General features: G+C 43.0%; 1 protein-coding gene and 1 long non-coding RNA gene across 3 annotated transcripts in view; one reads left to right on the top strand and one right to left on the bottom strand.

Annotated features, from left to right (window-relative positions):
• LOC125176205 (uncharacterized) overlaps nt 1-17,308 on the bottom strand; it is a 38,239-nt gene extending 20,931 nt beyond the window's left edge. For both annotated transcript variants that reach the window (XR_007156166.1, XR_007156167.1), the window contains exon 1: nt 16,449-17,308. This is a non-coding gene — a long non-coding RNA (uncharacterized LOC125176205). The remainder of the gene's footprint in view (nt 1-16,448) is intronic.
• LOC125176202 (olfactory receptor 5A1-like) lies at nt 1,143-2,422 on the top strand. Its single transcript, XM_047877239.1, has one exon. It carries the CDS (start codon nt 1,460-1,462, stop codon nt 2,420-2,422), a length of 963 nt encoding a protein of 320 aa, XP_047733195.1. The 5' UTR covers nt 1,143-1,459.
• Nucleotides 17,309-18,782: the final 1,474 nt, after the last annotated feature.

Genomic DNA, 18,782 nt, shown 5'->3' with positions numbered 1-18,782 from the left:
TGTGCCAGGTACAGCTCTAGGTGCTAGGGATATTTCAATGAACAAAAAACACAAAAATTCCTACAAATCCTGGTTTTCCTAAGCTTACAATCTAAGGGAGACAGACAATCAGTATCAACAACCAATCGACTCTATGCAATGGGAGAAGGTGATGCATCCTATCAAAAGAACAGAGCAGGGCAAAGTGGAACAAAAGTTCAGAAATGGAAAGAAGGTTGAAATTAAATAGGAACATGCAATACATATTTATAATTATATATACAGCATATGCAATTATATACCTAGCATATGCAGTTGTATACACATATATTTATGAAACAAATGTTTTGCCATCTTTGCTTTGAGTTTCAAAGATCTTTCACAATTTTCCCACTTCTCACTGTCTCTCAAAACTAGACTCCTGTTATCCTCTCTTAACCCTGTTCACGCTGCATCCTGCCATGCTGACATTTTTAAAGTATCCCAAGTACTATGCTCTCCTCTGCTTTTGCAAATGCTTTTCCTGAACCAACTGTCACCCAGCCCCCTCACACACCAGATTTTCATCCTGGTAACCCCATACTCACTGTTGGAACCCTCATGTGTTGCAACACATCTCTCAGAAGCTTCCACCTGCTATGCCCAACATCCAGGACACTATACAATACTTCTCTTGGGCACACCTATCACATTGTGCTGTGGTTTATCTGCTTTCTGTTTGTCCCATGTATTGTGTTGAACATTTTGAACCTGATAATAATGTTTTATTATTTTTTACATCATCTACAGTTAGGTCTATCAAACCTGGTGCAACGTTTGTGATCAGTAGATAATATTTGTACAGAATGAACACTGGCAATTCAGTGTTGAACTTTTATTTTTAACTCCTTTCTTTAATCTCTAAAGGGGATGCCAGTGTTTTACACCTTTATGTGCTTCATTCCACTGATTAAAGGAGAAAAAACACCTTGACCCCATAAAATCTGGTCAGAACAAACTATGATGATAAGAAACACAGAATTGCCTCTCTAGGTATTTCAATTTCTGACATATTTATTTTATTAAAAAAAAGAAAAAAGCATAAATCTGAGTGGCCAAAGAATCCAACCACAATGCTTGGAAACAAGTGGGAAAAAAGGAGTATTTGGTGCAAGTTATATTAATAACTTCCTTCAGTAAAGTGGTGACATTGACAATGAAGGTGGTGATCCAGATAATGCAAAATTGCCAGTCTAGTCTGGGCCTGTCAGTTTTGCATGAACAGTGCATCAGATTAGGATGGCAATGATATCCACAAAAGACCCAATAAATGCTGTAGAGGGGGATTTGATGTTGGAAAGAGGTAGAACACCTGCTTTCCAGCGTCTCTTGTGACTCAGGGAGTCTATGATTCCGTGACAGAACAAAGTGGTTTCTTCATCTGGATTTTCACTCCCCAGGAATCTCATTTTGGGGCCTGCGGGCAGCAAAGAGAAGATACATGGCCATGGGAAGGAACATCAACATAACAACCGACTTCATCCTTTTGGGATTTTCAGAGCAGCCAGAGCTTCAGGCTTTCCTCTTTGTGTTGTTTCTGGGGATCTATTCTGTGACTCTGACTTGGAACCTGGGCCTTGTTGTCTTGATCAGGATGGAGTCATGCCTGCACTCCCCCATGTATTTCTTCCTTGGAAACTTGTCCTTTGTTGACATCTCATACACGTCCTCCATCACCCCCAAGATGCTCTGTGACTTCTTCAAGCAGCAGAAGACCATCTCCTTTGTGGGATGTGCTACTCAGTTTTTCTTCTTCATCAGCATGGGGGCCACTGAATGCTGTCTCCTGGCGGCCATGGCATATGACCGCTATGCTGCTATTTCCACCCCTCTGTTCTACGCAGCCTTCATGTCACCCACCATGTGTGTGGGGATGGTCATTACAGCATACACTGGAGGGTTCCTCACGGGATTGGTCCAAACCAGCTCCATATTCCAGCTGTATTTCTGTGGGCCACGAGTCATTAAACACTTTTTCTGTGACCTGCCACCTCTGCTAGTCTTGTCTTGTTCTAGTACCTTCCTCAGCCAGGTAGTGAACTTTCTTGTTGTGTGTGCAGTTGGTGGGACATCAGCTCTTGTTGTCCTGGTGTCCTATTGCTACATCATTGCTGCTGTCATGAAGATCCATTCAACCCAAGGGCGGATGAAGGCTTTCAACACCTGTGCCTCTCATCTGACCACAGTGATTCTCTTCTATGGCTCTGGTCTCTTCTCATATCTCCATTCTAGTGCTGGCTACTCACAGGACCAAGAGAAGGTGGTGTCCATGCTCTATGGAGCTGTGATTCCCATGCTGAATCCCATCATATACAGTTTGCGAAATAAGGAGATCAAAGATGCATTGAAAAAACTCAAGAACCAGAAGAAGCAGATGTTCCCTCTGTGTCTTATGGTTCTCTAAGTTAAAAAAAAAAAAAAACTTAAATTGGGGCACCTGGGTGGCTCAGTTGGTTAAGCATCCAACTCTTGGTTTCAGCTCAGGTCATGATCTCATGCCCCACATTTGGCTCTGTCAGCACAGAGCCTACTTGGGATTCTCTCTCTCTCTCTCTCTCTCTCTCTCTCTGTTTCTCCCCCCCTCAAGCTCACTCTTTCTCTCTCTCAAAAATAAATAAATAGACTTAAAAAAAGTTTGCTAAAAAAATCAAGTTTTGCTATATGTAAATAGGCATTATAATAAATGGGTCACAGAATGTAAGTAATAAATTAAAGAAGTTATGTCAAGCAAGATCCCCAACCTACATGTCTGTTGCACAATTAGGCTCAACAAGGGTTTTTCTTCCCTTTACCTTTCTTGTCATGGACTGATATGGTTTCAATTTAGGTCACTTGCAATAGAAAATAAATATGCTTTTTGATGACATTCTTTAGCTTTATGACATCAGATGCTGGGTCCAGAATGCCATACCTTAAAGCTGGTTAGATCATAATTCCAGGACCACAAGCATCCACCACAGACCTCTTTACAATATAACACTGCTCATACCAATCCATTCATTACTTGGGACAAATTTTCTGTTCCCCTTGCCCTTGATTTGTAGCTATCCAATGGTTGATACTGAACAGGAAGTCTGACTCTGGTTTAGGAACCTGAGAGCCCTAAATAGTTGTGTCCATCAATGACTGTTCAGAGCCAAGAGAAAATAGGATACCTATAAACTATGTCTGAGATGAGCCAGTGGTCACATGTGTGGGGTCATGAAGTCCACTGGGCCAGAAATAGGAGCCCAAATCAGCAGATCCAAAGTTGGGAAGTCACAGTGAGCAAAAACCAAACATAAGGTTAGGTGAGAAACTCTAAAGGAGAGTAGGGTCCCATACGCTTCATTTTCATGACTGAAGCCTCCTAGTGACTGGGTGGGACCACTTGGTTTAAGGAACAGGATCAGGGAAGAGAGACTTCCCCTGGAAATTCTTTTTTTTTTTTTTCAACGTTTATTTATTTTTGGGACAGAGAGAGACAGAGCATGAACGGGGGAGGGGCAGAGAGAGAGGGAGACACAGAATCGGAAACAGGCTCCAGGCTCTGAGCCATCAGCCCAGAGCCTGACGAGGGGCTCGAACTCACGGGCTGCGAGATCGTGACCTGGCTGAAGTCGGACGCTTAACCGACTGCGCCACCCAGGCGCCCCTCCCCTGGAAATTCTAATTCTGCATCTGTTCCCTGGACAGTTCTCACTCTTGGCCCTGTATGGATATTTTCTCTCTGTCCTCACCCCATCCCCAACTTACTTTCACTTTGTGTTCTAGAGTTTGTATATTGTCTCCCATCTCTCTGGAATTTGACCACAGCCTGTCCCACAGATCTGACATCCTTGCTTTCATTTTTATGCATTATCTCAGAAGGAACCCCACTCCAGGACATGAGATAGGACAGCCAAGTCAGTGAGTTTGCAGCAGAAATAAATGTGGATTTTAAATGGCCTGTGATCCTATTTTACAAGATGGTTCTTGAGCAAAAGACAAAAATTTCTGAAGTCCCGCTTCTTTAATGGTTGTGGATATAAGTCATGGTGAATAATGACAGCCATCCCTAAGCCATATCAACTTTGGCTATAACTAGTTTGCCTCTTTCTTTCTTTCTTTCTTTCTTTGTTTCTTTCGTTTAATGTTTATTATTTTTGAGAGACAGAGACAGAGACGGAGACAGACAGCAAGCAGGGGAGGGGCAGAGAGAGAGGGAGACACAGAATCAGAAGCAGGCTCCAGGCTCTGAGCTGTCAGCACAGAGCCCAACGTGGGGCTCAAACTCCCAGACCGCGAGATTGTGACCTGAGCTGAAGTTGACTATTTAACCAGACACCCCAAAGCTGGCTTTGCTTCGCTCCTTCTTTCAATTCATGTTGCTATTTGATCTATTCTCTGACCACTTGGATTATTTGTTAAGGGTTCCTTGATCTGATCTTTGACTCCTCCAAACCAGGTTAAGAGTTACTGCAATGTGTTCCCATAGCATTCTCTATTTCATCTATCAGCACCTATGACACTTTATTACTTTTCCTTGTTTAGTTATATGTCTTCTCCCTGAGTTGTTAGCATTCTGTCTAAACTGCTCTCCTTGGAAACGTAAGACACAACTGGGGAAAATTATGTGCTTAATACATATTCATTTAATGAATGAATAAAATTCAAATGCACTTGGCAGATAATTTTGAGATTTTATGCCAAAGGAAGGGAATTAACACTTATCGGATGCTTATTATATGCCAGGCATTGTGCCCAGCAGTTTTTTAAAATTCTGTTTCAGTTCTATAGCTTACACACAGATTCCTTGCTGCAAAAAAAAAAAAAAAAAAAAAAGAAAGAAAAAAAAGAAAGAAAACACTATGGGTAAGAAAATGCCTCCTTTGACCATAATTCTCAGTTTCAATTCCTTCCTGCTTCCCCCAAGAGGTAATGACTGTTTATGTTGGTATGTAAATTGACAATTTTTCTGTCTATGTGTTAACATTCATATATGTACCCTTATGTAATACTGCTTTATGTGGCTCTGTGTGTATTTACATAAACGGTATTGTACTGCATGATCCTTCCATACCCTGCTTGCTTTTTCACTCAACATGATTTCTTGGAGCTCTTTCCATGCTATACATATAACTCTACCTCAGTCTTAAATTATTTCATAGAATTGTCACACCAAAATTTATGTACTTATTGTGCATTGATGGGCATTTAGGTGGTTTCCAGTTTTTGCTAGTTTATTACTAACAGTGTTGTAATATATGAGTTGTATATACCTCTTCGTGCTAATACCCAATTTTTCTGGTAGAAACAGAGAAGTTGAATTGCTATTAATAGGGTTTGTGCATATATATGTTATACACACACATACTATATATATGTGTGTATATATATATATATATAATTTAAATTCAAATTAGTTAACATACAATGTAGTATTGGCTTCAAGGGTAGAACCCATTGATTAATCTCTTACATATGACACCCAGTGCTCATCCCCAAAAGTGCCCTCCATCACCCATTTAGCCCCATCAACCTCCATTCCATCCACCTCCCCTCCAGCAACCCTCAGTTCGTTCTCTGTATTTAAGAATCTCTTATGGTTTGCCTCCTTTTTGGTTTTTGTCTTATTTTTCCTTCCCTTTCCCTATGTTCATCTGTTTTGTTTCTTAAATTCCACATATAAGTGAAATCACATGGTATTTGTCTTTCTTTGACTGACTTCTTTCACTTAGCATAATACACTCTAGTTCCATCCACATCATTGCAAATGGCAAGATTTCATTCTTTTGATCTCCCAGTAATATTCCATTTTATATATATATACATACACACACACACACACACACACACACACATCTTCTTTGTCCATTCATTGGTCGATGAACATTTGGACTCTTTCCGTAATTGGGCTATTGTTGATAGCGCTGCTATAAACATCTGGGTGCGTGTGCCCCTTTGAATCAGCATTTTTATATCCTTTGGATAAGTACCTAGTAGTGTATGGCTCCTTTTTAATATAGAAGGGTTTGTATATTTTTAACTTTTAATAGAGACTGCCAAATTCTCTCTAAAGTGGCTGTGATGCTCCTGCCAGCAACCTCCTAGGGCATCTATCTCTTCATACCCTTGATGAAAGATGATATTAACAAAACTTAATTTTTTTCCTACCTGATAACCTCTTTATATGTATTCTGTTAATCCTTAAAATGATCCTACTGGATAAGATTGTTTATTGTTTTCATTCACATACAATATACTACATACTACCTAAAGACTCTTTATACACACTCTCAGCAGTTCTCACAACCACATATGAGATAGGGGTCTTAACCATTTTTATCCAGGAAATAAAATATGTAAGGCTCAGGAAGGAGGTCAAGTAACATACCCAAAGGCACACACTAACAAGTTAGGGAGATCCTAAGTACATATCTACATGACACTAAAGACCATTAATTGAAAATACACCTTCTCATATGTATGCTTGGCATTGCCCAGAAAACTAAAACAAATTCTGTCAAAAACTGACTATTTTCTCAAGTCACGCATAATTTAAGTGCAAAAAAAGAAAGGAGAACTGACTTCTGTTAAATAGTTAGGCCTAGTTTCGGCAAGATCATCACTTATGTTATATACCAGGAGTGACGACCTTCATTTAGAACAGCATTCTTCAAAAATGGATTTCTAGGTGGAACAGTTTTATAAACGGAATTATCACACGTGACCATGAAACAAGGGAGAAACTAAAATATTAAAACAAAAACAGAATGGAATTAATAATGAATTTGTAATGCCTTTCAAAGGTAGAAGTAGTGATGAGGCTCCCTCCCAACTTAGAGCATTTGCATCTAGGTTCAGATAAAGAAATATCCAGCTGTGCTGTGGTCTCAGGGGAGGAAGAACAGTCTTGAGAGCAATATCAAGACATTGGGGTCAGGGGATGATAAAGGAGGAAGATTGATGTTTTAAAATCTAGCCCTGGATTAAGCCAGTTAAGAAGAGAGACAACATTGTATCATCACCCACAATGAATTGTTTATACTGGAGGACTCTAGAAGAAATAGACTAACAACCGCCTTCCTAGCAACAATTTTTCTGTATTCCCCCTATCAACAGGGTGAACTGTATCACTGAACAAGGAAACATGAACTCTGGCTGCCTTGGCTGCTAAGAAATTCTGAGAAAAATCTGTGACCCATGTGTAGGAAGAATTTAAGTCATCTGGCATGCACTTTTATTCTTATTCCTAGCTCTCCTCTGCATCCCAAACTTGTGTCTCTTACCATTCTTTATTACCATGCGTATTTTATATATCTTTGCAAACTGCTTGCTCAAATATTTGGGAGCAAAAGAGAATATAAAAATGTCCAAGAGTTGGGGCGCCTGGGTGGCTGAGTCAGTCAAGCATCTGACTTTGGCTCAGGTCATGATCTCATGGTCCATGAGTTCAAGCCCTGCGTCAGGCTCTGTGCTGACAGCTCGGAGCCTGGAGCCTGCTTCGGATTCTATGTCTCCTTCTCTCTCTGCCCCTTCCCTGATTGTGCTCTCTCTCTCTCTCTCTCTCTCTCTCTCTCTCAAAAATAAATAAACATTTAAAAAGAAAAAAAGAGGGGCGCCTGAGTGGCGCAGTCGGTTAAGCGTCCGACTTCAGCCAGGTCACGATCTCGCAGCCCGTGAGTTCGAGCCCCTCGTCAGGCTCTGGGCTGATGGCTCAGAGCCTGGAGCCTGTTTCCGATTCTGTGTCTCCCTCTCTCTCTGCCCCTCCCCCGTTCATGCTCTGTCTCTCTCTGTCCCATAAATAAATAAAAGTGCATGTTGAAAAAAAAATTTAAAAAAAGAAAAAGAAAAAAGAAAAAGAAAAAAAGAAAAAAATGCCTAAGAGTTTACTTTACACACCAGGTTGGTGTGTTTGGAAGTGAATTGGTCACGTAGGCTGCTGATCTCTCTGACTTCTGCTCCAGTCCCATCCATCCCCCTCCTCTGTAGTCCTCCTGGACTTCTCCCCATCAGTCTCCCAGTTTTGCCTCTGTCTCTGTCTCTCTCTGCCTCTCTGTATCTCTCTGTCTTGGAGGACCACCCTGACCCCCTAGTCCAAGTTGAGGCCCGCTAGTATGTTCTCTTAGCACTCCAAGCTTCCTTTCCATACCCTTCATCACTGTTCCATGTCTGTCTTCCGATTTGACTGCAGTCTCCATGCCTGACACACCCTGTGTGCACAATAAATTTTTGTGAGGATGCTAATACTCAGGCCACATCCCAGAAAGCCTTTAGAGAGCTGTAAGTGACCTACCAGTGACTAACCCATTCCACTCCCTGTTTTTCACAAAGACTTGAAGTTCTGGGGGGGTGGAGTCCTTTGCTAATGGCTCACAGCTGTAGGGTGAAAGCGTCCCTTTTCCAGCCCCACAGCCCTTCCCTGTGGTTCCACAACCGCTGGCAGCTGCCTGTCAGCAGCTTCTCAGCCAGGAGGTAGAAGCTTGCTCTAAGGGAGACCGAGGTGTGGGCTTCGGTCTGGCAGCTCTGAGTCCTGTTTTCGGGGAAATCACACCACTTCAGCTCTGCTGCAGGAATTTCGGGGCCAGGGACACTTTCCTCCTTCCCATCATAATTATAAAGCCTCAGTGCAAGAAATTGGAGAAGAGACGTGTGGCCTGGCTGTTTGCAAACCATGTTCCAGGGGATCCCAGGGATCCTGCACAGGCCTTTTCCAAGAGGTGGGGAGGAGATGAAGCCCTGGCCCTTGTTCAATCCACAATCCATCAAGGCAGCGTCTTTCTTTCTTTCTTTTTTACGTGTTTTATTATTTTTTTAAGTTTATTTATTTATTTTGAGACAAAGAGAGAGAGAGAGAGCGCACAAGTAGGGGAGGGGCAGAGAGAGAGAGAAAGAGAGAGGGAGAGAGAGAATCCCAAGCAGGCTCTGCACTGTCAGCACAGAGCCCGATGTGGGGCTCAAACTCACGAACCGCGAGATCATGACGTGAGCCAAAGTCAGATGCTTAACCCACTGAGCCACCCAGGCACCCCTTGTACATGTTTTAAATATTAGCGTCCATGTAAACTTGCATTTGAAAGTATATTTCCATTGGTAATATTATATTTATAATTCGTGGATTTAAGGGGCGCCTGGGGAGCTCAGTGGGTTGAGTGTCTGACTTCAGCTCAAGTCATGATCTCACAGTTTGTCGGTTCGAGTCCCACGCTGGGCTCTGTTTTGACAGCTCAGAGCCTGGAGCCTGCTTCAGATTCTGTGTGTGTGTGTCTCTCTCTCTACCCCTCCCTGTGCTCTGTCTCTCTCTGCCTCTCAAAAATGAATTAACATTAGAAATAAAAACAACTTTTTTTAATCCATGAACTTAACACAGTCCTCTAACTTTGTGAATGAAGAGGTGACAGGCCAAGGAAGAGAGGCGATAACAAGACTGATTTTCAAGCTTAAGTCTCCTGACTCCTGGTGCCTCGACCGTGCACTTTTCTCTCCACACACACACTCACAAGCTCTCACACAAACATATACACTCACACATGCACACTCACATACATTCACACATACACACACACTCACAATACTCTCTCACACGCACACTCATACACAATCACATAACTTATAAATACACACACCAGGGAGGTGAAGGGAAGTGAAGGGAAGGGGGGCAGAGATGGCTACCGGATGTTAACATCCTGCTACCAGTAAAGTTGGTCTCAGGCCTTTCTCTACCCTGGACCCCAGGGCGCCTCATCTTTCCTTCTCTCCATCCTACTTGTGCAGTGACCAGCTCTCCTTCCCTCTCCCCACTCTAAGCAAAAGTTCTGTTGTGGTCACTTTGTGAGACCAGCCGTCCTTCATCTTTGGGGGGGTGCGGGGAGAGGGAAAGGCAGGGCACACCTGGACCCTGTGCTCTTCCAGGGGAAACAGCCTTGTTCCTTCTGGAGAAAGGACTTGGGTGAAGGAGTTCTGTCACGGGGAGGAGGGGTGTGATAGCAGGCAAGTTTGCTTCCCAGGGCCTGACACCACAGTTCGTGCGTGGCCACCCACTCTGTCTGTGGGGAATCAACCACTCAGAATAACCACGATGGGGCAGAAGGTGGCTGGCCAAGCTGAGTCAACCTGGGTGGCATTCTGCCCCCCTTAGGTACACAGGCAAAGATACATTTCTCCAAACAGAAAGATTCAAGTTCAAAACCAAGAAAGGGAAATATCTGAGTGCCAGAAAGAGAACTTGGAATCAGAGCAGTTGGAGGGAGGAGAAGAGCTGTGGCTTAGGGGCTTTCTGACCCAGCTGCCCACCTCCAAGCAGGGGTACTGGGGCATTAAGGACTGTGGGAGGTGATCCAGGCCACTGGGTTGGTGCACAATGTTCAAGGGGGTGGGGAGGCGGTGCGGGGAATCAAGAGATGCGGTCTGTCTCCCCCACCACCTGTGAGACTGCCACCCGCTTGCCTGTGAAAATGGTTGTGATGCTTGCCATCTTCCAAGAGGTATCAGAAGCCTGGGCCTGTGTTCACACAGATGTGGGGACTGCCTTCACACAGATGGCAAACCAAGAAATGAACCTAAACGCCGGTCCAGTAGGAGTGTCAGGCCTCAGCAGAGACAGACTGAAAACCGCCTGGGAGAGACTCCTTCCCAAGCCAGAGCAAACTGGCCTCCCTCAGCAAGCCCCAGAGGGAAAGCAGTTCAGGAGTCATAAGTTACAAACCACACGAGGAAACAAGCCAGCAGCAAGAGGAAGTAGCAGCAGGAACAACAAGGAGGCAAATGTACAAGCCGTGACCCATATGGGACAGAATATTCCCAACATTTATTAAAGATCACCACCGTGGCTTTCAGCCAAAGCAAGGTAATTGAATTGCAGAGCCGTGGACTATGCGTCATTCAGATGTGGCAAAGGAGCTCCACAAACCGTTACTTTATAGATGCAGAAACAGAGATTCAGAGAGGGGAAATGACTTGTCTGAAGCCACCAGCAGGTTAGCAGCAGATGAGGAACAGAATCCAAACTCCGGATCTAGCCCTGTGCCACTTTTGCTGCTCCACGATGCCCTAGTTTCCCAGGTAGGCATGAAAACCGTAGCTTCAAGAGAGGACCAGGAGAAAGGAGGGACAGAAAGACCTTCTCAAGACCTGGGAAGCCCCAGAACCAAGGACCCGGCTCTCATTAGCCAAGCTCAGATTTGGCTGTGTGATAACTAGAAATTTTAAATAAACCCCATTCTATCTTTTGTTTTGCATTCTGCTGACTTGTTTCTCTTTCCTCTTCTTCTTCTCCCTTCCTTAGTCCTTGTCCTGACTGTCAGCATGATAGAATTATCATCAGAATTGGGGCAGGTCAGTTCTGATAGTTTCTCCTTCCTGCCCACTCTCCAGTCAGGCCCTGCTTTTGCACTGTGTATAAGGATCAAGGAGAGGGGAAAGGGAGAAGGGAGTGGGGAGACCTGATACCTTCAGGCCAGCCTCACTAGCTGCAGGTACTTGGCAGGGATGGGGGTGACAGGGAGTATGGAAGTTCACATGGGTTCAGCCCTACAGGGCCCAAGCTTTAAACACCAGCTCAGACATAAATAAGGCAACAGCTCTTGGCCCATACAAGCATCCCCTCGGGCTTTCAGAATTCATTTGTTATGTAGGACACTAGGCTCACACAATCCCAGATTCACCCAGGATATAATTGTAGATCAGAAAACCAAATTATTTTACAGTAAGAACTAATAGCACAGAGTACGTGCTCAAAAATATTGGTATAAAGTGAAATAAAAGTCCTATAATAATGTTGCTCTGGCTTGAATACTCATTCCCAGCCATTTGTGGCCTGATTTTCCAGAGACGTGTTTGAGAATTATTGTCACCTTTGTCTGCTTTATTTATTTACTTATTTACTCATCCGATAGTAACAAATATTGGTTGAGCACCTGCTATGTACCAGATACTGCACTAGATCCTGTAATACAACAAGAAGCAAAAGGACACAGTGTCTTCCCATAAAGAGTTCACAGTTTCCTAGAGGTAACTAGAGGATGACTAGAGGCCAAACAAAAAGGTCATTAAAGTATACAGTGACAGGGGTGCCTGGGTGGCTCAGTTGGTTAAGCATCCGATTTTGGCTCAGGTCATGATCTCACAGTTCATAGGTTTGAGCCCCGCATCGGGCTCTGTGCTGACAGCTCAGAGCCTGAAACCTGCTTCTGCTTCTGTGTCTCCCACTCTCTCTGCCCCTCCCCAACTTATGCCCTGGCTCTGTCTTTCTCTTTCTCTCTCTCTCAAAAACAAAATAAAAACATTAATGCTCTATATTAATTAACATTTCATTGGGAGGTACAATCCTAGGGCAGCCAAGGTAAAGGGGCAAGGAAACTAAGGCAGGGATGGAGACAAAGCAAACTAAGGGGGTATGTTACTGAGCTGATCACAGCTTAAGGAAAGACACAATTGTTTAATCATGCATATATCTTTAGACAGACCACATGAAGCCCCCTGTCCCCCAAACAGTCCAGTGGAAGGAAGAGAAAGTGATTTGTCAGATCCCACCTATCTCTTGTCACTAATGCATTCATGTTCACTGGCACATGGAATGAAGTCCTCTGTACTTCTGAGTTGCATTTTCCAGATTTTCTGGCCAACTACTGGAGAAGCCATATCCCATGGCCATGGCCCAGTGCTTTAGCTGAGCTCAAAAGTGAAGAAGGAGCCAAAGTCTCTTGGGGAGCAGTAGTGTTTAGGATCTCCAGACGCAATATAGCATGTCAAAAGACAGCTCTGTACTTTGAGTTTGCCTCCACGACACCCGCTAATAAACATACATGGTTAGAAATTTCTTGGGCACCTGGGTGCCTCAGTCGGTTGAGCATCCAACTTCGGTTCAGGTCATGATCTCGTGGTAGACTAGTTGGAGCCCCGCATCGGGCTCTGTGCTGACAGCTCAGAGCCTGGAGCCTGCTTCGGATTCTGTGTCTCCCTGTCTCTCTGCCCCTCCCTGGTTCATGCTTTGTCTGTCTCTGTCTCAGAAATAAACATAAACATTAAAAAAAAATTCTTACATATTTCCACCCTTCAACGTTCCCTGCCCCAATCCCTAGTAAACCCTATTCTACTTTCTGTCTCTATGAATCTGCTTATTCCAGGAACCTCATGTAAGTGAAAACATACAGTATTTGTCCTTTGGTGTCTGTCTAGTCCCAGTGTTGACAGGCCTCAAAATGCTGGCATAAAATAATTGCTGGGATGTGGACTCTTACATTGGATTTCCCTCCTAAATGGGATGTTTTGACCTGTTTGCTCCATCATCTCAGAGCCTGTAGGTCTCTGCCAATGACTGTTCTGGAATCTCATGAATAGAGTTCTAAGACTGCAAGTTTCTTACTATATTTGTTTTTTTATTCACTTATTTTTCCAACAAATATTTACTGACCTACTATGTGTCAGATGCTCTTCTAGGGAAGACTGGTATTCGTGTGGTTAGGTTGTTAAAATATTGAAATATATTCCTCTTGTAGGTTAACAGATGCTTTTCCAAACCTGCCAAGTACCCTATCTTCTGTGGTCCCTGCCCCAGAAACCCTGAAATTCTCCATGATCCACCAATAAAGGAATAACTGGGCCAATAGGAGGCCTCTAGGACCCTCAAACTATGGTCCTCACCCATTCTGATTAGTCAGTAAACAGAATAGACTTAGCCATACTCCCACAGGACTTTCAGGATGGTGAGCATATAAGCCAACCACCTTCCCTTGCTTGGATCTGGTATACAGCATCACTGTCAAGATGACCATAACACAGAAGTCTGATCTCAGTCACCAAAGTGTCAAATGGATCAATCTGGGTTCGGTTGAAGAAAAAGCTTTCTGAGAATCAGAATCAGAACTGTCTGTAGATAGTAGGTAGGAAACCACTCTGCCCTGGAGGCATCTAAGCAGAGTTTGCATTGTATTGGATTGTAAGACTGTATTGGAGAAGACTCAAACCTTGTCTGGGAGAGCAGGTCCTTTCCAATTATGGGATTCTATGACTCTAAATTGGGCATCAGTAAACTACAGACCACAGCCAAAATCCAGCCCCCACCCCTGTTTTTGTAAATAAAGATTTATTGGAACACAGCATTTCCATGCATTTATGTATCATCTACTTTTGAACTACAAGGGCAGAACTGAGTAGTTACCACAGAGGTCATTTGGTTGCAAAGCCTAAAATTTTTTACTCACTAGCCATTTACAGAAAAAGTTTGTCAACCCCATTCTAAAAGATCCCTAGGATGAATTCTTTGACAAAGCAACCAATCACTTCTAATTACCTGTGTCATTAATTCAGATTGGCATGGCTACTAGATTGCTTTCCTTAAAGTGATGCATGTCTTTGTTTAGGATATTAATAAAATATATTCAGGCAATCCCTCTGAGTCAATATGACTTCCCGTGCTGTCAAATGGATGAGTAGAAGAAAGTCAAGCTCCTGAGATGCTTTAACATTTCTTTTCTCCTATTTCCATGTGAAAGGTTTGAACTACAGTGTCAACCTGAACATGGCAGCAAGCTCAACAAAGCTGAAAGCAGATACATACTGAGCTCCTACCTAGGTCATAGGGAACTTTATATGGACGATTGCTTTACGTGGATGATTTTACAACTTCATCTGTTACACACAGGTAGATGCTACTGTTTCTGTTTCATAGTAGATGTGATGGAGGCTTAGGGAGGCTCCTGAACTTGCTCAGTCACATATGGAGCCAGGGTGTTGCCTACATTTCAAGTCTGAAAACTCTGTTTCACATCCATGTTTGTCAATCCAGAAGGTACTTTGAGTGACTGTACAAACCCCAACAAAGTCTAAAGATTGAATGGACCCACAACACAGCCCATGCTCTTAATGTCACATTTAGATCACCAAAAAAATAGTAGAGAGACAATAGGAATATTTCAATGGAGGACCCAAACTCCCAAGTCCACATAATTCTGGAAGAACCACCTCACCTAACTTGCCTGTTTTACCTTAACTTGTTCATGATTATTTCAACTAAAAAGAAAAATGTCTCTGTTCAAAGTCACTTGAAGATTGTGTGGTTAAAGAGGGAAAGATTGAATGGTAGACTGGTTTTGTGTTAACAAGTAATGAGACAAATAGAGAAATATAAAATCTGCCAGCAGTTGACTCAGGTCAAATGCCACTCAGTTACTTATTTTGTTCAGATATTCCTCAAGGAGGAAGTTACATGACAGGAAAGAGTTGAGAACTAAGAATTGAGGACGCAGAGAAATCCCACTGTGTTCCAGCCCTGTTATGTGCAAATCCCTTTGTGTGAAGCTGCTTTCAGCTGAAGGAGAATACAAGAGTATTCTTCATATTAGGCTGATGTCATTAGGAACCCTGAAGGCAGATGGGAAGGGAGAATGGGTTGGTCCTAACTGCTCTGTCTCTGCAGAGCTTAGCTTGGAGAGGAGATGGAAAGGGGTGGGGACCTCTAAGGGCTCACTCGGTCACCCAGACTCTTAAAAGAGCATCAAATTTGGCATTGGCTACTCCAAATATGGTGCCTACAAAGATTGCTTGACAAATAGATGCTCAATAAGTGTTTGTTTAATGGTGGATGAAACAAGCTTCCATTCGAATGTCCTGGAAAACTGTGCAGGGAAGGATTCAGAGGCAGCCTCAGAGATCAGCAAGAATGGATGGTGTGACTGCTGACTGGTGTCTGCCATGATGCGGAATAAGGAAGCACAGCCTGAAGACGGAGTCAGAATTTGTATCTTCTTAATGCAGTGGAAATGTCATCTTACATCACAGACTGTGTCCCTCAAACCTACATATGGAAATGGCAAAGAAAAAAGAGCAGAAAGGGAATAGTTGATGAGGATAAAAAGCACTAGAAAAATCGGAAGAGTGGAGGGAAGAGTGTCAACACAGAAAAGAAGGAAAATGGCATAGGCTGCCAAATCCTGGCCTAGCTTTCAGTGGGAATATGCAGAATTTCACACGAGCCTTCCGTTTTTATCAACCAGATTAAAAGGATTTGAGGAACCACAGTGTTCTTATTTTGGGGTCAGACCACAAACAATGCTGGTGAGAATGGTCCCAGAGGGGAAGGAGATGACAAGGCAACTCTCAAAACATCAAGTTAGCAATCAACTGTTCAGGAAAGAAAATGTTGTCACTGTGTTAACTGATACCTCCTGGATTTTCCAGAACCAAGTTTATTCTAGAGTGTATAAAAGTTATTGTTCCCTGACCCGTTCATTTGGTGACAATTTGGCTGGTTTCCTGGCTCCCTGCTAAAAATAAGGAATGGATTGGTCCCTGCAAACACAGCCAGAATTTCCTGCCCGTGTCAGACCACAGGTGAAATGCAGAGGTCGGAAACACCTGGACCAGCTCCAAGCCCACACAGAACTGAAGCTCAGACATGAATCATGGTTCGGCTCAGAAAGTTGCACGTGCTCAAACTGAGAAAGAAAGCAGACGTGGGACTTCCCTCTTACCTCTTTCTGGGGGAAGTGAAATCTCTCTTCTGCACAGAGATGCCAGCCTTTGTAGAAAAGTTTCCTTTTTCTTCTATAGACCAAAGTTGCGTTTGTAGGCCCTGGAGAGCAGCGATCTGGAGAGTTTCCGCGATTGCATATGCATTTCAGCACAGGCAAAAGCAGAGGAAGTTGCTGGTGAGCAGAGTAAAGCAAGAAAGGAATGGGTGAACCCCTGTCCAAGTCTCGGCCACTTCCTCCCACCTGACCACCATGAGCAGCTATTCTTGAAGGTAGCATGCAAATTCAGGCTGTATTGGAATTCCCATCTTTTACACTTCTCTTTTCATTGTTTCCCCATGAACAGAAAAGAGAACTTCCTCGAACACAGCAAAGAGTCATAGGCTTTAGATCATTACAGGTATATAGAGATTCAAAAAAATTAATCAGTATCTTTTGTTTCTTAAATGAGTCCTTGCTGCTTATTTTCCTGAGTACAAAAGCAACAATTATTCAATACCCATCCCTGTGTTTGGAACTCGGTAGATTCTCACTAAAAATGTGCCAAATACGTGAAGCTATGCTCATTTTTGAAAACTCAAAAAACACAGAAAAGTAAGAAGGAAATTTTTACATAAGCTATAAAACTTACCAGCAAGATATCATCGCTGTCAATGGGTTAATGTATTATCTCTCAAATGGTATCTATGTACATAGTGGAGGTCACACTGAAAGTCTGTTATGCTTTTATCACTTCACTTTACGGCATAAGAATGTCTTTTTTTTTTTAATTTATTCATTTATTTTGAGGGAGAGAGTATGAGCAGGGGAGGGGCAGAGAGGGAGAGGGAGAGAGAGAGGGAGAATCCCAAGCAGGCTCAGCATGCTCAGCATAGAGCCAGATGCAGTGCTCAATCCCTGTGAGATCATGACCTGAACCAAAATTAAGAGTTGGACGCTCAGCCAACTGAGCCACCTAGGCACCCCCGGCACAAGAATTTTTTATGTTACTGAAAGTTTTTGAAAATATGATGATGATGGCTGTAAAATATTTTGTGATAGGGATGCAATCTAATTTCACTCTTATCAGCTCTTTTAGCTATTTTCCACTTTCTGCTATGGTAGAAATGAAGAAGACAGTTCAAACACATGATGGCTGGGTGTTCAGAGATATAGGAACACCTGAATAGAGAATTATCTATATTCCCCTTGCTTGTATTCTCATCGCAGAAGAGTGAAAACTCAACAGGATCTATCACCGGGCAAACAGAACGTAACAAATTGTCAGCGTGTCTCCAAAACCGTGTACCATGTGAGGGTTTTCTCATGATGATGAACTAGCCCCATGACAGTCTGGAGAGGAGTGTGTGGGAATTTCAACAGACTTACCAGAAATGCTTGAGGGCACTCAGCTCTAATTTTTCTAGTCCTAGGATCGCCCTACTGAGCTACAAATTTATAACTAATTCATTTATAAATTAGCTAGGACATCCCATGAGCAAGCTTTCTTCTCTGACCAAATATAAACCAGACACTCATTCATACATTAATCCCTCTTGGATATAAGTAAATTCCTCCAAGTATGATAACCTAGGCATGAATAAACCCAGAGCATCAACAAGGTTTTAATAATAACTAGTGAAGTTCAACCTGTGAACCTAGACCACTGGCCTCATTCTATCTGAAGACACCTGTCACTGCATCAGCGGCAATATTATGGTCATTCATTTCCCTGAAACCTTTCCCAGGATATGTACAGGTGATAGTGTAGTGATACCTGTAAACTGAAATATGACATTTTCTTTTTTTCTTTTTTCCCAATACTTTTTAAATTTATTTATTTATTTTTATTTTGAGAGAGAATGAGAGAGAGAGAGAGAGCAAGAGGCGGAGGGGTAGAAGGAGAGAGAGAGAGAGAGAGAGAGAGAGAGAGAGAGAAAGATTGAGAATCTCAAGCAGGCTCTATGCTCAGTGCAGAGCCCAACTCATCACTCGATCCCACAGCCTTGGGATCATGACCTGAGCAGAAATCAAGTGTCAGACACTCAACCAACAGCACCCAGGTGCCCTGAAACATGATGTTTTCAACCTCAGCACTGCATCTGGTTTGTGATATGATTTTGGGGGCCACGAGGGTACAATTGTGAGCTTCCTTAGTTCCCTTGGATCCTTTGGCTACCACTGAATGTGCTAAGAGGCACCTTACTGGTCTCAAAGAAGTAATGGAGCTGGGCTTCGATTAATCTTGCTACCAGATCAGTGGGTCTGGAAACGCTGTTCCAAAGTATGGAGTCTAACAGAGAGTATTAGCACACAAAAGGAAATTCATGAAATTATGCTCTCCTAATGATAGAA

The sequence above is a fragment of the Prionailurus viverrinus genome, chromosome D1, assembly GCF_022837055.1.
Source record: "Prionailurus viverrinus isolate Anna chromosome D1, UM_Priviv_1.0, whole genome shotgun sequence".
NCBI lineage: Eukaryota > Metazoa > Chordata > Mammalia > Carnivora > Felidae > Prionailurus > Prionailurus viverrinus.
This window is presented reverse-complemented; position numbering and strand designations above follow the sequence as displayed.

Coding starts and splice junctions, on each gene's coding strand:
- LOC125176202 (XM_047877239.1), top strand. CDS start 1,460: ATGGCCATGGGAAGGAACATCAACATAACAACCGACTTCATCCTTTTG.